General features: G+C 32.0%; 2 protein-coding genes across 7 annotated transcripts; one reads left to right on the top strand and one right to left on the bottom strand.

Moving 5' to 3' along the window:
- Positions 1–116: 116 nt before the first annotated feature.
- On the bottom strand, positions 117–10,617 carry LOC148610217 (uncharacterized). Of its 3 annotated transcripts, none has more exons than XM_088542447.1 (6): positions 10,508–10,617; positions 7,669–7,706; positions 6,811–7,019; positions 4,085–4,175; positions 3,242–3,335; positions 117–459 (listed from the first exon to the last, which is right to left on the bottom strand). In XM_088542447.1, the coding sequence occupies exons 1-6, from the start codon at positions 10,600–10,602 to the stop codon at positions 135–137; spliced, it is 852 nt and encodes a 283-aa protein (XP_088398573.1). In that variant the 5' UTR covers positions 10,603–10,617; the 3' UTR covers positions 117–134. The 3 variants fall into 3 exon arrangements, with proteins under 3 accessions (XP_088398573.1, XP_088398574.1, XP_088398575.1); XM_088542448.1 differs by lacking the exon at positions 10,508–10,617 and adding an exon at positions 10,055–10,198; XM_088542449.1 differs by lacking the exon at positions 10,508–10,617 and having other exon boundaries at positions 7,651–7,695.
- Positions 4,864–26,170, top strand: LOC148610216 (uncharacterized). 4 transcript variants are annotated; one of them, XM_088542438.1, is made up of 9 exons: positions 4,864–5,068; positions 7,172–7,298; positions 12,520–12,663; positions 14,996–15,164; positions 17,169–17,281; positions 17,871–18,057; positions 18,461–18,597; positions 19,401–19,567; positions 20,657–26,170. In XM_088542438.1, the coding sequence occupies exons 3-9, from the start codon at positions 12,527–12,529 to the stop codon at positions 22,702–22,704; spliced, it is 2,958 nt and encodes a 985-aa protein (XP_088398564.1). In that variant the 5' UTR covers positions 4,864–5,068; positions 7,172–7,298; positions 12,520–12,526; the 3' UTR covers positions 22,705–26,170. The 4 variants fall into 4 exon arrangements, with proteins under 4 accessions (XP_088398564.1, XP_088398565.1, XP_088398563.1 ...); XM_088542439.1 differs by lacking the exon at positions 4,864–5,068 and adding an exon at positions 5,705–5,719; XM_088542437.1 differs by lacking the exons at positions 4,864–5,068; positions 7,172–7,298 and adding an exon at positions 10,349–10,429.
- The last annotated feature ends 1,625 nt before the right edge of the window (positions 26,171–27,795 follow it).

The following is a 27,795-nucleotide window of genomic DNA, read 5'->3' as shown; positions in this document are numbered from 1 at the left end:
TATAAATTAAGTAGACCCTAACCATAATCTAATGCAAGCCACAACAAAAAGTTATCAGCTGTTTTCATAGAGAATCATTTAATTAAACAGTTGAATAGATCAATAAAATTTGAAAATTTGTTTCATTACTTTATTCATAAATTTGAGAGAAAATCAGACAAATTTGCAGACTTCTTTTCTGATTTTTCCTTTGCAAGCAAATTTGACAACTGTTGGTTCATCTGTTTAGATTTCTTCTTCTTAGCACTTTTACTTGTCTGTTCATTTAAAGGCAATATCCTTTTCCCTCCTTGCCATTTTGAATGACCTTGTCCTTTCCATGTATCACCTTGACCTTTTACAAAAATTTCACCGTGACTTTTTACATATTGAACTTTCGAATCAGCTTCTAATTTCTTGCAAGTTACTTGAGTAGATTGCTTGTTTTTCACTTGTGGCAACTTTTCCTCCGGCAATGGCCTGTAAGATAATAATATAAATTTACATTTCTGACACTCAACTCATCGACGCAATCAATGTCAATAAAATCTATCATAAAAAAAAATAAGCATTACAAATGAAACATTTCCATTGCAGTAATGATTCATCATTAATTTTATACACTCTCAAACCTTGAAAAAATATAAACGTGAAAATTTGTTCCAAAAAAAAAAAACCAAAATATCAGGTTTTTGTTGTAGTATGACCAGGTTACTTTTTTGTAGTAAATGCTTGTTTTATCAAAAAAGTTGAAGGCAACATCTTAAACTAGCTTACCTAGTTAGAAACGAACATGCTACGATATCAATTAAAAAAAAAATCTTTTATTATTATATTTTGTATGTGACTGCATTTTCAGTTAGTTGGAGTTATCATTGGAGACCATCAACCCAGTCTTTGCTATACAAATTTCTGACAACAAGCCGGAGCTCAAAACTTTTTATGAACTAATATAGCAATTGTTGGCATGTTTGCCAAATTCTGCAACCCCACTAGCATTTTTACTACAGGGTTCATACACCTTTTTCATTCCTATTTTCCAGGACTTTTCCAGGATTTTTTTAATACTCCATACCCAAAACCACAAACAATTGTGCATCTTTTTATAAGTTTTTCAATTATTGTAAACATATTTATGTATGCCAAATGTTTTGAACACATTCATAAAGCTGGTTTGCGTTACCATGACTTCTAACAGGAGCAAAATGTAAGCTTCTTAAGTTCCAGATTTACCCAGATTAGACTTTGCACAATTTTTTTGAATATTTCAGCCCTTCAATATAATTTGGCCAACGTAGCTGATGAGAACTTTAGGTTCGAAACATGTGTCCTACGCGACAGAATTTTGTTAACCTCGATATCTTTAATGACTGTATTTCATTGTATTCTTCTTTTTCAACCCTCTTGGGTTGAAAATTAGTTTCCTGGCATTTTGTATTATAAGGTCATGACTGTTTGACACCGGTCAAATCTGTTTCCCTTTATGACATTAACAAACAGAAACCAGTCCCTGAACACTTACAGATTGTTCCCCCTTGACTTACCTTCCTGAACGTGAGATAAAGAAGACTGTAGATTGCTTATTTCACTTTATAACACTTTATAAAACAATATGTCATCTGAATAAAATTTCATGACTTTTAAAAGGCAAAAATACAAGATTCAATGACTTTTCAAGGAGTCAAGGACCCGTACGAACCCTGTTACTAGCCACGGCAAGAGGGCTGATGTCAATTTCAAAGACTGAATTACAGACACAAAAATAATAATTATGTCTACCCTAGTATATTGGCAGAGATAATTTGTTCCCAGTTTTGAAAATGAATACATTCCATTGATGATATGTAGCTGTTCTTTGCAAAACTAAAAAAAGTTTTTAAATGTTTGACATTATATTACGTGTGCTTAATGAAAATTAATGGAAAAAACAACAAACAACAAAGTTAATGGAAATATCATCATCAGGTAAAAATTGGAATTTTTCCAAAATTAGTATAAATTTTTACCAGTCTTTCATACCTCATATACCTGTTAACCTTTGGCACGCTTCATGTGGGAATTTTTTATTGATTACTGTCTCATGTAGGAAATTTTACATAAAAGCAAGTTTTTTATGTAAAAATTTAATTATTTAGTATTTTTCACAGAAAATATAGTAATTCCAACAAAAAGTCTCCTGTGATGCTGTCTCATGTGGGATACTTTAATGTAAAAGCAAGTGTTTGAAGTAAAATTTCAATTTTTTAGTATTTTTCACAGAAAATATAGTAAAAGAAAAAATATAGTCATTCTACTAAATAAAACCCCAAATCCTACATTATTGTGTGGAAGAATCTAAATTGTTCATAAATTATGTGGGAATCTCCACTTAATGTTGGAGGGTTAACAGGTAGGCACATTTATTCAACAATTGTTTAATATCAGCATCACTTTCTGTATAACCCATTCGAGTTCTATTCACATTCCAAAAAAAATTCTTAAACTTCATTATCAAAAATAAAAAAAACTTTTCTTCTGCAGATCCTGCTCTTTAGTTCATAAGATCTCTTGGAAATATTTTATTTTATTTCAAAGAACAAAAACACCTTTCACTTATGCTTAATGTTATTTCAATTTTAAATATTCCTATTCTTTCCTGAATGTATGAGTGTTAGAGCTTTTTGAATAACACTCATGCATACAGGTACATATACGTGTACATGCCTCTGGGACCTCCAATGAGAGAGATCTCCCTAATTGAAAAGTGACCAATGGGGGAGATCTCCTTTATTTAGAAGTGTCAAATGGGGGTGATATATATATATATAAAAATCTAAACAGCTGTTCTTACACTCAAACAGACAAATTTTAATTGAACTATGTAAAAGTTTGTATACACAAGAGAAAAACAAATGCGGTTGAAAATTATTTTGAAAAAACGATTTTATAGGAAAATTATTTTGAAAAAAGATTTTATAGTATTTTCTTTTCATAGACTACTAAAACACAAACAGACTTTAAAAGAATGTTACTTCTGCTTAGAGTAAATGACACTTCTTATATACTATTTTTTACATTCTTTTGATTACCGCTATAACCTTGGTTCCCTTGATTACTCTTTCTTAATCTGACAAATGTATTTGTAAATGATGATGACAATTTGTGCAGTTCGTATTTTGAGTGTGGAAAGAATTTTTCAATGTACTATTTTACCTAATGTACACTGCATAAAGGGAAAATTCAAATTACAACAACTTGTTTTAACTTTGTTATAAAACCTTACTCAGTTGAAAGAATATTATTCTCAGTCTTTGACTTTTTATTTCCTTTCTTCTTTTTCTTCTTCTTTTTTGGACTTGAATCCTCAACACTAAAACCTGCAAGTAGACATGACTTTTGAGGCCAACAAAAATCAGAAAAAAATATTCAATGGAAAAAAAATTATATGTGTCTGATAACTTCAAGGACAACAAGATTGCGACCTTGATGGTTTTGAATATTTGGTAAAATATTATAGAGGTCTGTATATTGAACAAAAGTTATGGTTACATATTTATGAAATTCTTGTTTGTTGCCCCTTTGTGGCCCTTAATTTCTAAGCAGTTGGGTTCATAACCCCTAAAATCAATACAAACCGTCCTTTTTTGGTTTTCAACCTTGTTGTAAAATTGTATCAAGATCCACATCAAGTAATGGCACAATTATTAATTTCTATTGACGATGACAATGACGCAGACAACATCATGTGGCACCATACCATTATACATGGTAACCAATGTTTGTTGTTATATAAAAATAAAAAAAGGTTTTATCTTTCAACCCATAAATCACTCTTTGCATGAATAGGTACCAACTACTTTTCTTATGGGAGATCTGGTATTCACTTGAAAAATTTTTTTTTTATTTCTTACTCCGTCTTGGAGAGGAATTATGAATCAATATTTCCCCCATTACTTAAACATGTAGATTCTCAAATAAAGTTTTAACTCTGGCTGTTGCTGGAAGAAACAAATTATTTTCACTCTAATGCAAAGTAAAATTTCAAATTCAACATAAAATCCAAACCACCCTGCACCCCACCCTCCAAAAGAAAATTATTTATGCCATAATTTGATATACAACTCACTATTGACTTCTTCTGTCTTAGTTTGTTTTATTTCAGGCCTCTTCTGGCATGGATACTTCACAGTCTTCTTACAAATATTACATGTAACTAACTGAAAACAATAAACAACCAGATCATCAATGTCACACCAGTATACATGTTCATTTATAGAGGGCTTGACATCCGGCCAGGTATTATTTTGAAGAAGAAAAGTAACAGTAGACAAAAGTTTGACAAATAAACCTGTTAAACTGATATAAAATTCTTGGCTGAAATTGTATGGCCAATCGCAGACATGTAATAAAGACTTAACAATAAATTTCAATCAGAACTCCACACAAATGATAATTATTTCAGGAATTATTCTAATTTTTGAACAGGTTATACTCAATAACATGGTTTATGGCAGTATACACTTATAAACTCGCCCAAGCAAGGTTATTGAGTATAGCCTGTACAAAAATTAGAAAGATTCCTTCGTAATTATCTATCTTATAAATGACATTGCAAATGTCATAATTGATTTGTAATCAAAACATTTATTTGTTTGGGATTATTTAAATGGTGTAGTGCTGACCAAATCAACGTAAACAATGTCATTGTACCAAACCAGATTATACAAAATAACAGGATTTGCTCAAAGAGAACCAACCAATCAGAAAGCTTGTTACATATTAAATTAAATTATTTACTTTTAAACAACTTTGTTATTGTTGTGTTTTTATCAGTAAGTTGTTAACTATGAATCATGCTGAGGGTAACAAGTCCATATTTTTATCAACTTCCTGGAGAGTGTAAATACATTTACAATGTATCATTAGTGATTTGAGTTCATATAAATATAATGACCAAGGAGTGGAAAGTGGAAAAAAACACATGGCCTGGTTATCATTGTGATCAATAGTGGAATAAATCATCAACTTGGAAACATTTCTAATTAACTAAAGTGTTTTGACTTATTGGTTCAGTTACAACTCTTCTTGGCAGTTTTTTAATCATATTTATGTGAGTTTTTCATGATTTTACGTTAATTAGAAAGTTGCAAATTTTTTCTATATAATTTGTTTTCTTTATTCGATGATTCTAACATGAGCCTGTAAAAAAAATAATCTAGAAAATAATTTTACTTATCTTTTTTTCTTTTAATTACAGTTTACATGATTCTTTGGTGAACCTGTACTTAAACATGTTCAATGAAATTGTGCCGAAATTTATCCTCATAATCCTCAAACAAATTACAACTGAATGTATATAATTTCACATGTAAATTGCTGGAATCTATCCAAATTATCAACTGAAAAAAATCTACAAAAATGATGGTGGGCAACTTAAAACAATCTCCTACACAGAGGGTATATTCAATATTTCAAAACTTTACACCTCTGCCATACTCAGTTCTAAACCCCACCCATTTATGCAAATTCACCCTTCACATATTTGTAATGTGCAGTGCTCATGATTATGCTCTATGATTTTTTTTTTCACATCCTGTATAGCAGAACCTAAAGGCTAGTGGAATGATACAAAGTAAATCAGGAAGCAGTTATAGGTCTGTGGCAGAGATTGCTTGAAAAATAGACTCTCAAATTTCCTACATATTGCAGTGTGAATTCACTAAGGGAGATCACTATTGAGAAAAATGTTTTATGTATCATTGTATGTATTATTTTAGTTGCTTTATGTTCTTTGTTACATTCATCTGTTTTCCATGTCTGATCTTTGTCCCTGGATTGCATTCTTTTAATTTCTCCTAAAACCTTGGTTCCCTTGTTTGCTCTTTAAACAAAAGCACATTAAAATAATAAGTTTAGTTCTTCCTGTACATATTAAATACATAAGCAAATTACATTTAAAATATCAACTGTTGAAATATATAACAAGAATGAATATGGTGAATATGTCAAAGAGAAGACCATCCCCATTGGGATGAAAAATATCAGCACAAGACCACCCATGGGTCATCACTGAAGGACAAGGAAACCCTCGAACTACAGGGCAGGCTGCAGCTGGTCCCAAAACAACATTATACACAGGAACAACTAAATAGTTGCCCCAATATACTCCAGCAACACATAAGTGAACTGAAAGTAATAGTGAAACAATCCATACAGAGGCTAGAAATTCCTGACTTGGAACAGTCACAAAAACCATGGTGGGTTTAATATACTTTGGCTTGGTCACAACCCATAATCAAGTGCCTACTTTGGGCCGAGAAAAAAAAAGTCTTTTTAAGATTACCCTTCTTTTTCCGCCTACTCTAGCACATTTTATAATTTTTTTTTTTTTAATGAAATGCCACTAAATTCATTTGGTTTAGTTTAGCATTATCAAAGTAAAGAAATTGTCCAATAATTGTCTATATAAAATAATTTAAAAAAATAAAGTGACTTTACCCACCTACCTACACTGTTTATTCATTCAATATAATCTGAAACGATATATTGTTTTCTTGGCCTTATCTATTTCTTTATTAGCATACATGTAATTCTTGGATGAATCTGCCCTTAAATCATTACCTTACTGTAGAAACATTTATTCTTGCGGATTTTAAATTTCATGATTTTTACCGAAACTGATTTTTATTGAGGTTAATTTTTAGTTTTAACATTAAGAAGCACACATTACTAAGGTTTAATTTACATTGGAGTTTTAATTTAATTGGTAATATTTATCCACCATATGAAATTGAACTCCAATGCAAAAACATTTCTGCTTTTCCCTTACATGCACTTACCAGTATTACTTACAAGTTTATTGTGACTGTTCAGGTATGTTTGCACCATATTTAGCTGAAACTTTCCTAACTTCTGTGGTTCTGTGTTGTAGATCTCGATCCATTTCTTCAATTTTCTGTTTGCCTTTATCTTCGACCTCAATCGTACTCGTCTATCACATGGAGAATAATCGGCTCCACAAAATGGGCAGCATGATAACATACTGTTCTCAATTTTTGAATCTGCAATATTAATTGGAAAAGGTACACTTTAGTTAAAACCTGAGTTGGCTAACACTCAAAAATTTCTGTGCAATCTGTAAGCAGACAAATGCAAATCCCTTTCCATGACTGTGTCACAAGTTTTAATATTTTGTATAATTTGCTACTTTCAGATATGTAATCCTACAGATATCTTCAGTTTTACAGTGTACTGTTACCATGGGTTTTATTACTTTTGTCAGGGCCTCTCAGGGCTTACTTGGTGTGTTTACACCTATTGAAGACTTTTTGGTGACCTCTGTAAGTATTTACTATTTCAATACGGGTTACATGCAGCGTTCTCACAATTTTTTCCCCTAAATAAAAATTTAAACAGGGCAAATCTAGTGATTCTGAATTGAATATGTAAATTTTTCCACTTGAACCGGCCAAACTGGCATTTGTTGCATTTCACCATATCTGTTCCCTTTTCTTTTACATTTGTTACATTTCACCATATCTGTTCCCTTTTCTAATGTATCTAAACAACTGAGTATATTCTTGTTACATTATGATTTTTGTATTACATGTAATAATGCACTGTTGATAAGTACATTATTTCTTCTTCAATGGATATCATCAACTGACCAGCTTCCAAACAATTAAATCTTACTATGCCTTTTATATTAACCTTTAGAGTTGGGCCTCCTTTCTCTGGTGTCTAAGTATCTGAAATATCAAAATGAATGTCTCTAACGTAGTAACATAATGTAAGCTAAGTACAAAATTAAGTAATTATAGATAGACCATCATTAGCAGATATTTCATGCATTTTATAATGAGAGCATTAAATTAATAGAATAGACCATGCAGTCCTTTTCACAAAAAATCTAAAGTGTTAAAAGCACTTGTACGAACTAAAAGGTCATAATAGATCCACGTTTTGTGACGTCATACATTCATCGAAACTTTCACTTTTCCCATTTCAGTGTTCGTGCATCATTGATCATTCATTTACACATCGTTTTGCATTCATTTAAATGCATGATAAATGCATGATAGAAGAATTTGTTTAAATGCACAATAGGAGCGTATGTTTAAATGCATGAAATAAGCGTTCATTTAAAAGCATGATGGGAGCATTCGTTTAAATGCAGGCTGGGAGCATTAGAAGCATGCATTCATTTTTGTACATTCATTAATTCCTTTATTCAACTGTTATTTTTATATTTTTTGTATTTTCATTTTTCAGTTCTTCTATTTTCGATTTTTACTTTCTTCATTAATATTTGTTAATATCATTATTTTTCAATCATTCATCTATCATGCATTTAAATGAGTGTTCGTGTTTCATGCATTTAAACGCACGTTAAGAGCATTCTTTTATTATGCATTTAAATGAACATGGGGAGTGTTTGTTTATCGTGCGTTTTGGGGAGTGTTTAGCGCACATTTAGGTATAGTGCATATTGGAAACCTAAATGTCTCAAGAAGTGTAACTCATATTTACACACTAACATTTTGGGGGGGGGAATCGAAGCCTGCTTTATACTTGATCTACAAGCTGAATGTGGTTTTTGAATGCGTTAGCTCACAGTAATCATTGCCTTTGGGAAGGCATATCCCCACGCACATGGCATACAATAAAAAGAATGATGACTACTGGAAATAAGACTCATTTTCTTCTTCTTTTTTTTTTTTTTTTTATATCCTAGTCAGGATTTTACAAATCCCTGTACATTACTACCTGACAAGAGTATTCAGGGAAAAGTAGAGGAAAATTAATATAAATTTATTTATATTTATCCGATGAAAACATAACCAAACAATTTGAAATGTCACTCGTATACACAAATCAAATCATACATCATTTTCAAAAACTTTATAGTTGATCAGAAACATTATTCTGACTAAAATCCAATTAGCCTCTACTTTTTTTCTCATGTACCTCATGTACTTAGTGCAGAAGTGGTGATTACCAATCTAAACCTGAAGTAACAGTAATGTGATAGGGGTTAAAAGGGGGTATATAGTGTTGGGGATGTCAGTCCTTCACAGGGGGGACCCATCTCTTATACATTACTCCTCCTACACCATTCAATTGAATGAAACTTTCACAGAATGTTTATTTGTTCCCATTGTGAACCTCTTATTTTAGTTTTCAATCAAATAAAATTTCAAAACATGGGCTTCATCATTTGTGAATATGGGGACAAGGCCCGGGATCAATCCCTTATCTGTTACTCCTCCTACACCACTGAATGGAAATGAAACTTTCACAGAATGTTTATGACATGTTCAAATTGTGCATCTCCTATTCTAGATTTTGATCCAAAATCAATCTTGAGGTTTCACATAGCAAAACATTGACCTTGTCATTTCTGAATATGGAGGCATGGCAATGTTCTAGGATTTCACTATCCTGTCACCCTAGAGCAAGTGCAAATTTGGTGTGGGAAAGTTAATTATTATGCCCAACTTTCCCTTCAACAAGTAGAAAGCTTGATTTTTTTAAAAGTATTTGTTAAGTTTGGAAAGCAAACTTCAAGGTTGGGAAAGTGAATCTTCCTTTAAAGTTTTCCTGTGGAAACCCAAAATTTGAAAAATCCAGGGACCCATTTCTAATCCATTACTCCCTGATAGTTATACCACTGAATGGAATTGAATGAAACCTTCACAGAATCTTCATTATATATCCCAATTGGGCACCCTCTATTTTAAATTTTGATCCAAATCAATATGGAGGTCAAAAGGTGCATGCTATCAAATGGGGAGTAGGGTATCAATTAAAATTTGTGAGCATAGCTCACGTTGTCTTTCTCTAGTTTCTTCAGTTCTACTTTAGAGTGTAATATTTGAACATAATAGCAATTTTGTCAGAAAGACTCCTCCACAACCACTTCTTCGTGTCAATAGGGAGATCATTCCATTGACAGAAACAAGACAGGCACTGACTGACTGAGTGCAGAAATTTCTTATTATAAGCTTGCAGCTGTTCTGAAGTCCAGGAAAGAGTTTATCGGTCGGAAAAAAATGTCCTTATACGGAATCACATGCTAGATTATTTAAACAATTACTTTAAATATCGACTAGTGGTTTGACAGATTGTCTGTAACTCGATTTGCAGCCTACGATTGAGGGGAACTTTCTCAATGCTCATCTTAAGTCTTTTAGAGTGACCTCCCTTGCCCTGTCGGGTCGATTTGCATTTTTTCGAAATTTTGTATTACTCCGCCTATAGCATATAGTAAACAGTTAACAGATAAATGAATATTCATTTTCTTTTTAAAGGACGAAAATAAGTATAAAAAGAGTACTTGTACAAGAGATAATGCACTCATTCTAAGTTACAAACAACAGCAGATATTTCTATTAGAACTACATTGTGCGGACTATAGAAAATGGCCGACTAACACCATATTTTCTTACAATCAATTTTGTTACTAAAACAGGTAAATAATGAAATAAATAACCAAATGTAACCGTTAGAAAATAATAATTAGTTTACTAAACAACTATTTAGTCATTACCCTGCAAGTCTTATTGGTTTGAATGATATCTGTCCGCTATAAGTGTCATGCGAAACAAGTTGAGTTGCTTGTGTTGACAGCGACTGAGGAAGCATTCATTTTTTTTCTGGGCGACCCACAAAACAATACTCCAATGCACGATTTATGATCTAACATGTTTTTCAGTACGTCCTTATCAGTGTGTGCATTGTGTGCATCCTCGCATACAGTTAAGGGCCATTGTATGAAGGCCACTGTTAACAAAGGGAAGTAACTCCCATTATTGTTTCATAATATACTGGGGTACCCCCATTCCATTGGTCAAAATAATATTCTTCCGATCCAGTTACCGATTTGACCAGACGACACTAATATTATTCATAAAAAAATTCAGACATTCTACTTCCCACTTCTCTAAATTATGTCATGTGCATGTTTTTATTTAATTATTACACTAGTGACTGAAAGTCGAATGTCAATCATCCGCCATTATTGTTGTTTACCCCAAATCCATGCATTTCCAGTTCAGAGATTAAACAATTATGGGGAGCCATATGGGATACAATACATTTCCACTAAATAAATAGAAATATGCTAGTATTGGATTTATTGAAAAACAATATAGTACTGGACAAAAATAACTTTATAGAATATATTTTTAGTCTGTTTAAGGAAAAATATTTATATGTGAGAATTTAAACACTTCATTATTTAAGGCAAATTATTTCAAAATAATGTTTATCTTATTTCAAGTCCTATTCAAATAATCATTTGATTGAAATTGATTAAGAATTGAAATCATTTAGAATATTTTAGATTACTTAAAATTGATATACTAGGTGAACTCAACCATTAGATTATTGAAACTTGCTAATTTTTATTTTTTTGATAAATATTTAGATATTCTTATGTAAGTATTTCATATACCATTTTTTGTGCAACTTTTTACATTTGATATAATTCTAACTTAGAAAATTAAATCATTTATACATTTGAATGACTTTAATAAAATTAACAGCAGCAAAAACTAGAACAAAAAATATCCATTCTGTACTGCATTGAAGGCAGATTTTTAAGCATCAGGGTGATACTGTTTTTTTCTTCATTTTTTATATACCTGTAAATAAAAAAATATCTCAAATTAACTTAAATTTGTTAATAGTGAAAAGTTTGTAGTGTTAAATACTGCTTAACTATCAATTTCCATTGAATTTTTCTAAGCAGAATGTTTTTAAGATGAGGGAAAATATGTTTGACATTTTAATTTGTCAAATCCTCAGAAAAAGTTCATTTTTTGTTAATCTGGTTACCATAGTTAATTCATATGACACATAATGTATTTTGGTCACGTGATTGTTGTTTGGGAAGCGTTGTAAAGGCAGACGATAAATCAATATCAATTGATTGGTTTCATGCATATTTTCTACATTTCTAAAAGGGATTAAATGATATGGCATACCGAGGTTTTGGAAAAGTTGGAAATACTCTTATGTCGAGTTTAAAACTTGAAAATTACCAGGAATACCGGCAATCTGATCTTTCTTCTTGTTTTCATGAAACAGGCCTGGTTCAGTATCGGCAACCTCTGACCCAAGCATGTGCAATCAGTTCCGTACAAAAAGGGATATTAATTATACATCGGAAGTAGGTATACATCGGAAAGAGGGTACAGCAGTATACAGTTGCAAACCCAAGTACATGCACAAAAGTTGGATTTGAAAGTTTTTTCAGTGCTCAGATGTAGCAGTGGTAGAATAGTATGCAAATTGAACTCAAAATAATGTGATATCAGTCACAAGTTTGATGTCCATTAAAACTTTATTCACATGGATGTTCAATCAAGGAATTTTATAGCAGACTGAATGTAGGCTATAAATACACTGCTTATGACAAATATATGAAGGTGACACAGGATCAGACATATTATTGGTCTAGTTTCAGTACAGTAAGTACTATTAAAGTATGTTAGTTGTACTCAAAACAATGTCAATTGTCATAGGTTAATTTTTGAATTTTGTTATTTTATATTTCAGTAGCATCATGGTTGTGGAAGGAGGAGGGAGGTATGGACCTTCAACTGGGATGAACTCCAAGGAGCTCTGTGAAAATGACGACTTGGCATCAAGTCTGACACTGGACCCCTTCCTATCCTTAACCACACACAAAATGAATACAAGGTAAGAAAAAATAGAAAAGATGGGGAAAAACAAACAAAAAATAATTCATTTTATTGCAAGTACATGCACAGTCTTAGTTGGCTGGTGTCTGAAAATACATATTAAATACATACAAATGTACATATAAGATAAAAAAAATCTTGCATTTTGTAACTGGAGTTATCTCCCTTTGAACATTCAGTATCAATTGATCACAAGAACACAGAGTTTCATTTAAAGCTGCATTAGCTGTCATTTTCGTAAATTTTTGTTTCTGTTGAAATATACCTTAACTTTGAGTTATTTCTACTAAATTGTACTTTCACTGCATAATTTTATTTGATATCCACACATAAAATGCATTAAATACATGAAATAGATGCCTATACATTTATTGTCTTGCATGACAAAACATCGACCTAGATAAATTTGTATGCCTGTGACTTCTGTTGACCGTAATCCGCGCATGTGCTGTAATGGTTGCTTCTTTAATAACAAATCTGATTGCAAAGCGAAAGTGGTAATCCAATGGCAAGGAAAAATGATGTACTCAAGCCGTAAAAGACAAAAATCGAATATATAACGCAAGCATCCTTTTGAAATTTACCTATTGTGATATAATGTGGCTCAAATATGGTCATTATTTATTTGAAAACTAATCAAGAAATGGATGAAATGAAATGAAAACAAGACACATGCTTACCTGTGTATCTGTTATTGTTGTTGTTTTTTTTTTACTTAAAGTATTTTTAACCCAGGTCAGCGTCCTGTCAGCATTCTTCTGAAGTAATAGCGAAAAATAATTAGATCAGAGCTATCGATCTTCTCTGATTACAAAAACGTTTTCACAATATTCTGTAGGTATTATCGACATTTATTGCTTCTACTGCATTACTACAAACATATTTCATTGAGTCAGCAAAATTCAGTAGAATCAAAACTGTTCAAATTTGGCAGCTAATTCAGCTTTAACAAACACCCCAGAATGATGTATGGTTTAATTTTTGTTTTCTTATACAAAGTGGAATAATAGTGTCCATTTATCCATTGTTCATACTTAGCCCAATAACATGAAAATGCTGCCACCAATTTTTGTGAAACTTTGGTGAATTGTTTGTTTCTGTTGATGTGAGCTTCCTTTCAATTTACCAAAAAAAAAGGTTTTTTTGGGGGTTTTTTTTGGGGGGGGATGTTATGGCACTTTATTCCTACAAAAATAGGGTGATTTTATGTTTTCAGATTATAACTCAAAATCTCTGGTACAATATTGGTGAAACTTTTGTGAAATGTTTATTTCATTTTGATGTAAGCTCCCTTTTAACTCTTTTGAATTACTGATTTTACAATTTGGAGTTATTTGGACTTTTTAAAAGAGATGGTTTCACAATTTTTACACTATTAAACTTGGTAGTGGTTGCAACCATTTTCATGAAACATAAGGTAATATTTTATAACAATTGATATTGTTGTGAATTTCTGATTTTGTGTTGAGTTTTTGGACTATAATATTCATAAAAAAGGATGATTTCCTTAAAATAAGAACATTAACTTCAAAACAATTCCTGAGACTATTGGATTTTTTTAATATGTAAGCTTCTTTTTTATTTTTATATACATGTATTTTGTGTCAAATATTTAATTACAAACAAATTTAGAGCTGTATAAAGCTTGAATTTTGTGTCCATATTTGTCCGTTTTGTTCAGGGTTTGACCACTGCTGGCATGTCTAGCTGCAATCCAAAGAAAATGTTTTATTTGCTCACCATCTTAAAGGTTGTGTAAAGCCGTCTGTGGTCGTCAGTTGTTGTTTGTCGTTAACTTTTCTTTAAAAATTTTCTCTTCCAAAACCACCTAGTGGATTATTACCTACATTTGTACATTGTACATTGTAACTTGGTCACCAGCATCCAGAGGGTATTTACTTCAAAAATTGGCCGCTGTTGCTATTTTTAGACCACAGGAGTCAAGTGATCAATTTCTACATGCCTCAAAAGCTATAAAAAATATTGGAAAATAAATGTAACCTTCCTTCTTCAGCTTGAAGTGCTCTAATAATGTCTCCATTTGGTCAAAGTTGTTGGACGACCCCTTGATAGAGTTGTTGCCCTTGAAATGTGAAAATAATGTTTTTTGCAGTTTTTGGTCAATATCTTGAAAATTATGATTGATAAAACAAACTTTAAATTGATGAAATAATCCTTTATAAGGCCTCAAAATCTTCATTGGGTTGAAGTTGTAGGATGACTCCATGTTGAATTGTTGCCCTTGAAGGGAAAAAATTGTACCAGGTGAGTGATTCAGGCTCCTGGAGGCCAGTAGTTTTTAAAATGATTTATCTGATTTTGTCTTGTAGGCACAGACCAATGAAGACAGATTTACAACAAATCTGTAAAGATATAATGGGAAGATTTACAGAAAAACAAAATTATGAAAAGGCATACAAAGAGTTTACAGCGCTGACACCTGTTAAGACATACTTCTTGACGAAAACAAAATCTCAACAGATAATTTTTAAAGAACATGTATGTTAAATAGAAAAATTACCATTTTCTTGGTTCAGAATCTTTGTAATATATTTGGATGGAATTTTGTATGTGAAAAATAATTTCATGTACTTGCAACGGCTTAAAGAAGATACATGTTTACCTTTCTGATAAGTAGAAAGTATTCATACATACAGTTTTTTATAGCCATTTTGAATTTACTATGTTTTAGATTAATTTTGTTTGTGTAAAGTTGGTGAAAAAGAGTAATTGTCAATTCAAAGATCGAGGTTTTCAATAAGAAGAGGCACTAGACAAATTTTCATCGCTTCATTTCAATGAAATCACATGTTAAAATCTGAATTTTGTAATAGAACTTAAGCAGAAAAAGTCTAATTTCACTTGTTCAAATCTTAAATTCTCCTGTATGAATAAAAGTTACTGAAATCCCTGAGTGGTGGGCATGTAAATTCAAGAGGTAAAAGTCTATATATAAACATTCTGAACACTTTTGGGGGGTCAGTGATATGAAGTTGGAATGACATTAAAATAGGAAAAAATATTTGTGAAACATTTTTGAATCAATTTGCATTTCATTATGCAATGGAGTATTTAGTCTTGATAATTTATGTAGAAAGTGCATTTGTATATAATACACATAAAATTACTAATGCAATAATTTTGCAATACATTAAAGGGAAAGATCATCTTTGCATTAAGTTAGGCTCCTATGAAAAATCTTACCCATGTAAACAAAAATAAATAACCTTTAATGCAAAATGCGCTTTTGTAAAATGCACAAGGCCATGCAAAATTTGATATCTTTGAAATGTATATGGATAGCCACCTTGCAGAACTGTTCTATCTAAAGGAAGATCATAAGCAGACTTTATTGATTTTTAACAATAGCTCCTGATTAGCTCGCAACGGCACCAAGTCGGTTTGATACAAGTATTGCATATTAATATGTAAACAAAGAATATTCCGTAAATATTTCTACGATTCTTGCTGCAAATCCACTTGTGTCTGACATTTGCTGAATCATTGTGCCTCAATCTCTTCTGTATTTTTTGGGTTGAAATTACAAGGGAAATGTCCCACATTTGAGCTGTCTTTGGATGTCATAATCAGTTACCTATTAACTTTTACTTTACAAACCTAATTTATGACAACACAGGTCAACTACTCATGGTGGGCCCATAGGCGCATGAATTTCAAATTGTCTAATTAAAAATCGTGATTAACTAAAGTAGTTAAGAAAAGATTTTTTTTTCTTTTCAATCTAATTTTCATGAACATTTAACTGATTAGTTTCAATATCTATTACTTACACAATAACATATTGTCTTCTCCTTTAAACTAAATTCACTGCATTTTGAAATATCTAAATTTTACTATCAAAATACTGAGAATGGAGAAATGCAAAAAATGTTGTAGAAGAGGAAGGCAATTCTAACATTGTCATTACAGTAGATAAGAAGTGTAAAGACATTTCTAAATGGTAGAATATTTCTAGGATTTCTTTGTAATAATAGGATTACTAATTGGAAAGAGTGACTGGCAACTTCATGAATAACCAAAATATTAACACGAGTGCTAAAGAACGCAAAGATTTAACGAGTGATCTGAACATGTTCCGTGCACAAGTTAAACCTTTAAGCGTTCTTGGGATGAGTGGTCATATTTTGGTTGTTCACAATAACCAGTTGATTATTCTATTTATAACATAGATTTTCTTCATATTTTATCGATATTTTCAACATGAATTTTAAATTCTGTGATTGGCAAATTGATATCAAAGTTGTGAGGTTTTGGCGGGAGAAAGTCTATTTTTTCACAAGTTTTTCTAGATTTTTACTTTGAACATTCTACATAAAATCCCATAACTTTAAATGGCCATTTTTATCTTCAATGGTCCTGTTGTCCATAACCCCTACTTTTCCCAATCAATGCTTCATAGACAATTTCACATTTTATCCTGCATTTTTTCCACTTATTGAAAATTAATTGAAATAATAAATTGAGTTGTCTTTCTTCACACAGATTTTCAGATACCTGAGGATGTTTGATAATAAATCTGGGTTTGAAATTTTACCATGTCATCGCTACTCAATGGAGAATGAAGTTGGAGCTAAGATTTGTGCAACTAGGCCATGGTAATATAGTTTTTTTTGTTAATGGTATAATTTATAGACTATCAATGTTAAAATCCCATTAATTATTGTGTTTTTGTTTACAGAACCCTTTTAATCAAGACTGAACTACTAATGTACTATTGTAGAATGCTGTCTTTCCAAAGGTTCATCGGTCCGTCGGATATTACTGGTAAAAATGTGGCAGGACTGATAAAAAAATATGGAAAGCCAGACTGGAAGTCCAGAAAATTTCCGATATTAGTCATTCTTGATTCAGGTCAAAATGGACGGTAAAACTTGGTTCGGTCCTGAAAATAGTATGTCATCACAGGATCAAATGTCCTGAAAAAAAAGATGAACCTTTGGAAAGACTGAGAATGCTATTCACACACAAGCAAAAGCTAAAAAAGATTTTTTATAGATCCAACAACATGACAATCAGGCATAACAAAATTAATTACTTGATTCTCATTCTGGTTTTCCTCATCTTCAGTACCCATTTTTATTGCTGTATCAAGAAACTGATAATGTAAAACTAGTTATTAAGGTTTCTTGGAACTTAAATGAACAAGAATTTCTGTTGCATTGTTTAATTCAAATTTGCTTTCAGGTTTAAAAATGATAAAATTGAGTTCCTTGTTGGATGCATAGCAGAATTAACCAATGAGGAAGAAGAACACTTACTAAAGCCTGGTATAAACGACTTCAGTGTCATGTACTCAACACGTAAAAATTGTAGTCAGCTGTGGTTAGGACCAGCTAGCTTTGTCAACCATGACTGCAGATCAAATTGTAGGGTAGGTCACTCATACAAGAACATCAGTTTAAGGTTTCTGATCTATTTATGAAATCTAACAGACATTTTGAAGAATGGGGTTTCCAGGCTATTTATAGTTTATTTTTGCACAAATTTTGCATATATTTAAACTTTTCCAACAAAAGAGGCGGGGTTAAAACCCAAGATTTTTCTATTCTCGGGCTCAAATGAAACTACAATTTTTAGTAAGATACGTCAGTTGTAAGCCATTTGACAGGTGATCATTGAGGACTGTGTCATTTAATAGTAAAATCCTAAAAGGACAGAAATTATAAATGATTGTTCTTAAGAGTTTATTTGTCGTGTTTTACTGTATGTATCTATGTATATATGTAGTTTAAATTAAGCTATAAAAGGTATTAGACTATTTTGGGGTATTTTAGTTTGTGTCCACTGGGCGAGATACTGCCTGTGTGAGAGTACTAAGAGACATTGAGCCAGGAGAAGAGATAACTTGCCACTATGGAGAAAGTTTCTTTGGTGAAGGCAACTGTTTCTGTGAATGTGAAACTTGTGAAAGGTAAACTATCTAGAAATGTTTGCAATGATAAGTTAATTACAAAGTATTATTAAAGATGATGTTGTTAACATTTAATTTTAGTGGAAGATGGACAATTATTTCTCAGATATGATCTTTTCTGTTTAAAAGTGAAATTTCTCTTTTTTCATTCACAATTTTACCATTATATCTCATATTTTTATAGTGTATTCAGTATTTCTTACTGTGAATTGATGTTGGTTTTTTTTTGTCAGCTTGGTTAAATCCAGTGATAGAATTTCAGAATTTTTTCTACTAGCTTAATTTAGCAAGTATTGAAAATTTAGACTTGCTAAGTTTAAGTTTTTGGGTTATTTCTGGACTTTACCTACATGACATATAGAATTCCACTAGCAAATTTTAGTAAGTGGAAATAATTTCTACCAGCAATATTAAATTAAACTTGGATTTAGCAAGAATTTCCCCTTAAATTTAATCACTGAAATCATGATTTATTGTGAAGACAATTCTTACCTCAACTTACATGTATATATTGACATAGTGGTTTTCGTAAAATGGATAGTTTTACTAAAAGAAATCAGTGAATGTTGGAAAATTTTGTTTTGACATATTTCACAATTTGAGGCTCCAAAGTAAATCTCTGTGAAACGTTGTGGAAAAATGGGCATTATTTGGGTATTGGTTTCATATGTGGAGTTCTGTATTTAAATTCAGAAGGAAAGGTTTTGAATTTTTTTTTATATTTTTTGAAATATAGATAAATGTATGTATTTATAAGAAATAAGACTTTCCTAAAAGTTTGTTGATAACTCTTCAATTTAAAGGAGGAAACAAGGTGCATTTAGACCCAAAGAAGGGTTGACAAGTCCTCAACATGTAAAAGGTTATAGATTGAGGGATACAGACGACAGACTGACAAGACTGAGGTCTGACCCACAGGAGCGTGAACGACCTAGTGCTCAAATGACTGGAGCTGCATTATATGGAAACGGTATTAGAAATTAATTTTACTGACAGTTAAAAAGAGCATAGGAAAACCATGATTGGTTTGTTAAGAGATATTGCTCTTGACTTTGTTTTCCCATTGGAAAATAATAACTATGAAAGAAACCTTCCAATTATGATTGAAAGGACAAAAGAAGTGCTTCCATAAACATTACAAAATTTACCTTCCATGTAATTGTCATACTCACAAATGTAGCAAGGACAGTGTTTACCTCATTGAACTATTACACTGTTTAATAGATAATTTAAGATGGAAATAAAAAGAGTTTACAGTAACTCAAGTAAATTTTGGAAAATCTTTTGTTGGTGGGCACCAATTTGAATTGGTCAGGCCACACTTAAAATCATGTTTGTTTTCCCCTTATGCAACTTAAGCTTCTGGCTTTGGGTAGGTAGGGAATTTTTTTAACTCAAAATTCATATTATTCTTTAAAAGCAATGATCAAAGAAGTGAAAAATATGCTTTGAAAATATAAAAATCTTGTTAGTATTTGGGTGGGGCTAATTTTTATGGGTAGGTAGGGTATAATGTGAAAACAAATTTTATTTAATTTTGGCCTTATTATGGACCAATTTAAGTTCGCCAAAATATTTGTAATAATCTCATATAAAAATTGTATGCACAATAAAGTGTATAAATTTAAATACAGTATAAAGATACCATTGAAATTTTTACTTACTGCGTAGCTACAATGTATGAAAATTAATACCCGCATGTAAAATTACCTTTACAGTATAACCTTAATTGAAGATGTGACACACTATTATTGGGGGGGGGGGGAATCAGATAGTGACCTGTGCCTGTTTTCATTGCTAAAAAGTGAAAAAAAATAAAGATTGTTGTTGAGATTTTCCTCAAATCATTTCTCAATCAAATCTGACTAACCAATCAGGTTGTACGAAAATAATTTGAGGAAAAGTTTAGATATGTTATTAATCCCAGGATTTTCTAGTCTTTGTTTAAATTCCCAATCTACAGTTGATCCCTTTGATGGAGCTGAATAATTTTTCTTACATAGTATTCCATAGTAACGAACATTTCGTTCTTCTTATGTTTAGTTTTCCTTTATTTTAGAAAATTGGAATATAAGAGACGACAACCTGAAGAAAAATGCAAATTTGTTGAAAGCTGGAGAGCTTAAGAAAAGAGGCATTACTAGGTATGATGCAGAATTATTGCTATCACAAGGACTAAAGCTACCAGAACCTAGAGCTTGCCCTGGGAGGAGAAATCAAGCTAAGACTAATCATACAGTTAACAATGTCTTAAATGATATTAATGCAAAAGTAACTCATTCTAAAAAACTGCCCCAGAGGGACAAACATGGCTGTTTTCGAAGGGTTGCAAAAATGCACCAAGATAAGCATTCTGAGTCCAACTTCAGCGAATCTTCAAAAGCGGCAGCAAAAATAAAGTCTCCAAATAAAAGGATGAGTTTTAGCTTTGAAGAGCAAGAATTTGACCATCCAGACTTCGATCATGAAGAGTTGGATTCAATAGTGGAACAGGCATGTAGAATTTGCGAGGATACTGTAGAACATGAAGAAACAAAAACATTGGTACAAAATGTTGACAGTCTTAAAGGAAACGAAGCCAGTTGCTCTAAAACAGATGAGGATTCCAAATCTAATGTTGACATTAATATGAACACTTCTCCTTCTATATGTAGGACCAGGTCTAGAAGAATTGACTCAAAGGATACCTCATTGTTAAGTAGGGATACTATACAAAGTCCCATCCGTCGGCATTCCCTTGGAAACGTTCAAAGAAGTAGTCCCAGGTTAAGAGGTCGTAGTGCCAACTGCAGTAATGTTCAAAATATAAGTAGTGAGTTGTCTGTCCACATTAAATCTGAACACATTGAGGAGGAACCACATCTTATGGCTGACCAATCATCTTTAAGACATAGCCCAAGGTTTAACTGTAAAACAGAGAGTAAGACTATGTCTGCTGAGAGCAGGATGGATGGTCTTAGTAAATTAAATATAGACAAAGTTTATATTAAAAAGGAAATTGAAGAAACAGATTCTGTTTCAGTGTCAGAACAATTAGAACTGTCTGTTTCAGGGACTCTTGAATTTCACTGTGGAGATTTGAAAAATGAAGACGAAAATGTTGATTCTGATGTTCAGGGAACAGAATCTAGGAAGGATATTCATTGTGATACGGAGGGAACAAAAATGGCAAAAAACAAATTAAAGGGTCTCAGGTCCATGTCAGACTGTAAGAAATCAGCTATTCGTCATAGTCCTAGACTACGTCGCAAATCTGGGAATGAGACTCCTATTTGTTTAATAGACGGCAATAAACCTATGGCAGCAATGGACTTAACTGAAAAACTCAATCAGGATCTAAAATTGGATGAAAAATGTCCTGTAAGCAGTGATGATAGTTTTATAGATGTTTGTAGTGTTACTGAGGATGATTCATTAGCAAGTCGATTGCGATCAGAAGTGCTTCTTCCGGAACAAAATGAACCGGTCCAAAATATGTTTGAAAGTTTTGACTCAATAATTAAAAATGTTACACCACCTCGAAAATTGGATGGCCAATCTCACAGTGATAAAAAATCATCCAGTGGTAAACACCAAAAAATGTGCAAATCATTATCAGATCAGTGCCTTAGGAAAAATCAAAGTTCTGATCGGAAACGCAAATTATCATACTCTATAACATCCTCACCAGAGTCATCACCTGACAAGAAAATACCAAAGTTGACCATAAAAATGAGAAGAGACCCAATACTTGAAACAATGGAGGAAAGCTTGTCAACAGCTAAGAGAATTGAAGGGAAACTTGAAGAATTTGAAAGTCATATGTTGAAACATTGCCATCGTAAAAGAAGAAACTCCGGAAAGTTGCCTCCAAGGTCCCCCATCCATTGTACTCCTCGATCACCAATTCATGCCCCCAAATCACCATTACACTGCGAGAAGACTTGTTTAAATTCAGGACAATCATCCATTGCACCAAAAACATTTTATCCCTTATCTAGCAGTCACACATTTCCCAAAAAATTACGTTTAAAACTAGGTGATCAGTCATTTAGTATATCTATACCGCAGCCTAATGACTTCAGCCAGGTTCAAACAACAGGACATTACGATCAACATCACAGTTGAAAAAGTTCTTATACTAGGACCAATCAAATCAATTTTCATATTTAAAAGTCTTTGCTTGATACATGTACAATGTAGTTTTGATAATGAGCTCGCAGGGGTAGAAATAAGAAATTTTGTCCAACTTGTCTACAAGTTTTGCCAAAACTTAACTGCCCTCATAGTAAAGTTTACCTACTATATCATATATATAATATGATATGTTATACAGGAAAAAAATCTGAGAAGCGGGCAAACTTGGATTGACTGAAACATGAAACTTCATGAAACTTGTTTGCCCCAAGCCATTGGGAAAGTTCTTAATTCCACCCCTGTGCTACAGCTGCATGAAATAATTATCACTATGAGTTTTATGATCAATAACTTAATATGCATGTAAATGAAGTACCCATCAATAAATAGTTGATTTGTATTGCTTTACTAACAGGAAATGAGATTGAGCCAGACTTGAACAACAATTATAATTAATATTTCAATCAGTATTTTTTGTGTGTACATGTACATTTCTGTTTTCCAAAATGTCTATACTGTAAGGGGATTGATTTTATTTATGTAGGGATCTAGTTTCCTTTAGTGTGTATGATTGTTGAAGTAATGCTAAATCGAAAAAAAAAATATTTTATTGGGTTTATTTTTTTATTGTATGTTCTCAGTTTAGTTTTGGGAATATCTGACATACATGTACATGTACATTGTACACATTGTTTTTACTCATTAACATTTGTACAATTTCTTATCTTTGGCATTCATTAGCACTAATATTTTTTTATGATTAAAAAATTATTGTAGTTTTCAGTATGAATTTATGTTTTGTTTATTGAAATGTGACATGTAAAAGTCTTGGTATTTATTTGAGACTATTTACTGGTAGGTTTAACTTTTTGTTCTGTCACAATTGGCAATTTTATGACAAAATTGATGTTGAAATACATACACGTATGTACATAATGTACATATAAATCCCCTCTCTCAGCTGGACTGAAAATGGCACCTAAATCCTAAAATTAAGTTTCATTTACATGTAATCATTATCATTGTCCTAATAATGATACATGTAATTCTCACTGCATAGAATGGACCAAAGTATTGCATCCGAAAACATTTTTTCACCAACATCAAGAGTTCATGGGAAAAAAAACAGGCATTTCATCATTTTGTACATTTAGGTTAATGTTTTACATGGTTACAAATCAAATGAATCATTTTTTTATAGATTTTTAATGACTGTAAATAGCACAAATTTTAATGTGGTTTTCTTGTTTTTTTATCTGTTGAGAGAGTGGTGTTAATGTTTTCAGTATTAATTACGGAATTGACCAAGACTTGGCATATCAATCTAAAACACTCTAGTCAGAGTCTTCTGTTTCTTAGCAACTCCCATTAAAGTCTTTTGATGTTATAATTCCACAAACTGCAGACATGACTTACTTCTCAAGTTTTTATTTATCTATTACTCTTCTCGTACACTCATAGTTTCATAGATTTACATACATGTACATGTAATGTTTTCTTATTTCTTGTTCTTTATAACTGTTAATTGTACTATAGATGACAATGTATTGGTGAAGTGATATGAGTTTTATTTACTGTCTTGTAGTTTTCTTGGTCTCTCTACACATGTACCGTATGTATTGATTAAGGAAAATATTTCATGCTTAGTCTGTGTAAATGATTTTACAAAATGAAAATGTATCTTCATGGATTATAAATTGTTGAATTATAGTCTACCAGTCTAATGTTGTACCTGAACTAGGTAATTGTATGCCACTCTCTGATTGAGGGGATTACACTGTTTAAACCTTGTCTGTCTGCCTGTCCATCACTTTTTTCAGTAACAGTTTTCTCTGAAAGTAATTGTCGAAGCCACAATAATATATGTGTATTTTGATACACTTTTTGGTTTACTACATGTATATCATGGGACTCAATTTTGGGCTTGGGCGACAGCTTTCTGAATGATGTCTTGGTTTAAAATTTTTGAACTTATACTAATTATACTAAAACTTTGGTGCAAGGGGTTTCATTCTGAGATTTCTTGTTTTACTGTCAATGAAGTAACAAAATGATAACCATTTACAGAAAGTAGTTATGCTTTTTATCACCCCCAAAATATCCTCATGGAATTATTTTCAATGCAAAATTTTGGGAATTCTGTACATATTATAAATTATATTCAACTACCAAAACTTAAAATACGAAAACAAGAGGGGGAAAGCAGTAGAAAGTCATGTATTTTCAAGTAGTGTCAGCTCCGAGTCTCAACCATGCTGTATGGAGAAGTTTAAAGAGAAAGAAATTTGTTTTTATTACTAACACATGAACATACAATATCTATCAAATAATTATGGTTTTATTGTTATGTATAGTTGATTTTCAGCACGTACATGTACATTTTTTTTTTCATCAGACAATATGAGCTTCAGTTATTAAAGATAGTAGGTGGTTAGCTCCCCTTGGTAAATATTGGTCCTATTTATTGTGTGTGAATGTGTATTTATCAAATGCATGCATGTGTAGGCAGCAGAGTGTTATAGTGTGAATACCAAATTTTACATGAAATACATGTACAGCAAAACTTTTCTAAACCAAACCCTTTGTGGACTGTAGAATTGGTTTGGTTTAGGCAGGTATTTGGTTACCCAGGTTAAAAATACATTTTAATTGTTTCTAATGGACATCAACCAGTGGTTAAGACAGGTTTTCAGATTATTCAGGGTTTGATTAAAGTAGGTTTCACTATACCTCCAATACATTTACTGATACTTTATGTACATGTAGTAAACAGATATTGTGGAAAAAAGAAAGCTCTCTTTTTGGACTTGGGTAAATCTTTGGTGTTACTAGCAAACTATGAGGGTGTGTACTAAAGGAGGTAAATTGTTTAATAATATGTAAACATTGGTTGACATTCTGTACTTAAAAATTTGTCTCAACTATAAAAGATTGGTAGTTATATCTAAGATTACAGTAAAACCTGTCTTAACCTTACTCCTGATTAACCAGAAATCTTCTGAAGTCCTTGTATGTCAGTTGCAATGCATTTTGAAACATCTTAAAGTAGAAATTGGTTTGGTTTAGAAAGGTTTTAATCTACAAACCCTTCTATCAACAACGTTACATCATAAAGTCAATAAAAGTCAATACACACAATATAGTATTATTTGAAAAAAAGAAAGGAAAAAAGAGAAGATTTGATAATTTAGTGTTTCAGAAAAAAATAAAACAGAATAATGAATTTTCTTTCCTACGTATCTTTTATCTATTGTTATGATGAACTGTATTTCAATATTTCGTAGAAATGGATGTTATCATCAGATAGTGCAGGTGTTAACTGTTTGTCATGGATGTACACAGATAGTGCAGGTGTTAACAGTTTGTCATGGATGTACATTTACTGTTATTTTCTATAGTGTGACATGTTAACACTCTATTGTTTTAATAAATTGTATAAAATACATGTAAAATTGGAGATTTATGCTTTTGTGTCATTCTTTTATACTGTAAAATAGATTCTGTGTACTTTCAATATGGAAGGAGGGAATTCCAAGTTCTGTTATTGTAGCAGTAACATTCCTATATACTGTTTTACAAGTTATACATATAAATTGGTACATAATGGTTTTCATAAGGACTTTAATACAATCACAGAAAATGGGTTTGTATAATGTTGTGATACTATCGTCGGTCATGGCAGAAAGCAGACAATTGTTTTGCACTAACTTTTGTAAACTTGTATGAAACTCTTATCTTTGTTTGATTCGTTAATTTGATTGAAAATCACGTTTATAGCTGACCTGGCCAAATGAGCTTATGCCATCACTTTGAGTCCGTCGTCGTCGTGGACAACTTTTTGAAAATCTTCTCTGAAACTACTTGACCGACAAGATGTAAACTTTGCATGATTGTTCTTTATCGTATTGTGCACAAAATGACCGTTGGAATTTATGATCCGTGAAAAAAAACATGACCGCCGTTACTAAAAATAGAACATAGGAGTTTGAAGGCATTTTGTTTGCAAATAACTCAAAAACCGTTGCGTTGAGCAAAGTTCTGGTAGGATAATATTGTTCAGCATCACGAGACGGACCTATGCCGAAATTTTCAAAACGATTTGTCAAATGATGTAGGAGTTACGGCCCCTGAAACAGGTTATTTCCCATTTTTGCATGAGCAGCTTCGAAAATCTTCTTTAATACCATTGTACAGAATTCACGAAAGTTGGCATATTTGCTCCTTAGGCTATCCCCCCCACAAAATGACTTGGGGATTTTAATCCATGAAAGAAATATGACCGCCGTTACTAAAAGCAGAACATAGGAAAGGGGTCCGAAAGCAGTTTTTGGTTTTGCCAAAAAAACATTGTCTGTAGCAAAATTTTTGCATGAGTAATATTGTTCAGCATAATGAGACCGACCAATGCCTATACTAAAACGGAACATAGGGGTCGGAAGACGTAAATAATTCAAAATCTTGCCTTTAGCAAAATACTGGTTCAGGTCATAAAAATATTATTAAAAGCATTTCCTGCTTTGATAATTCAGTTAATTTTAACTTACTAGATTCTCTCATTCTTCAAGGTTTTCAAATAAGCAAATGGTAAACAACGTGAGCGATTCAGGCTTTCTTGAACCTCTAGTTTTTTTAGTTTCAAGAGCTATTGAAAACTAAGCGAGGAAAAAAGGATATATATTTTATTATTATGTTTTTAATGATTACATGTACACCCCAGTACTGTTATGGAACAGAAATAAATGGTAGTCTATGAGAAAAGGGGGGGGAATGGTCAGAACAATCCAATGATATTCTGGAAAATACTGAACTCTATGCTCCAAAGCCAAGCTAACCGTAACATAATGATGCTGGTTTTTATACGACAGCAAAAAAGGTGGTCCTATATTTGAATGGCGTCGTCGTCGTCTGTCGTCCGTAGACCATGCGGTTTCCAAACAATATCATGGGTACTAGTGTATGGATATCAATGAAATTAAATTTGAAGGTGCCTTCCACAGAAGTAAAGACTGGGATTTATTAAAGGAGTTGATAATTGAACTATTTCGGAATTATTTTCTGATAAAATATTTGCAGGAAATCACT

Source organism: Perna viridis, chromosome 8 (genome assembly GCF_037379345.1).
Source record: "Perna viridis isolate PV_CMFRI_1.1 ecotype Kerala chromosome 8, ASM3737934v1, whole genome shotgun sequence".
In the NCBI taxonomy this organism is placed as follows: domain Eukaryota; kingdom Metazoa; phylum Mollusca; class Bivalvia; order Mytilida; family Mytilidae; genus Perna; species Perna viridis.
Note: the sequence above shows the minus strand (reverse complement) of the source record. Positions and strands in the feature narration are given on the sequence as shown.

Excerpts from the sequence above, each read along its gene's own strand:
- LOC148610217 (XM_088542447.1), bottom strand. The coding sequence starts at position 10,602 with ATGCTTCCTCAGTCGCTGTCAACACAAGCAACTCAACTTGTTTCGCAT. Across the intron at positions 7,707-10,507 it reads AAACCAATAAGACTTGCAGG|ATACTTAGACACCAGAGAAA; the intron begins GTAATGACTAAA and ends TTGATATTTCAG. Across the intron at positions 460-3,241 it reads AATAATATTCTTTCAACTGA|GCCATTGCCGGAGGAAAAGT; the intron begins GTAAGGTTTTAT and ends ATTATCTTACAG.
- LOC148610216 (XM_088542438.1), top strand. The coding sequence starts at position 12,527 with ATGGTTGTGGAAGGAGGAGGGAGGTATGGACCTTCAACTGGGATGAAC. Across the intron at positions 18,058-18,460 it reads ACTGCAGATCAAATTGTAGG|TTTGTGTCCACTGGGCGAGA; the intron begins GTAGGTCACTCA and ends GGGGTATTTTAG. Across the intron at positions 19,568-20,656 it reads AGCTGCATTATATGGAAACG|AAAATTGGAATATAAGAGAC; the intron begins GTATTAGAAATT and ends CCTTTATTTTAG.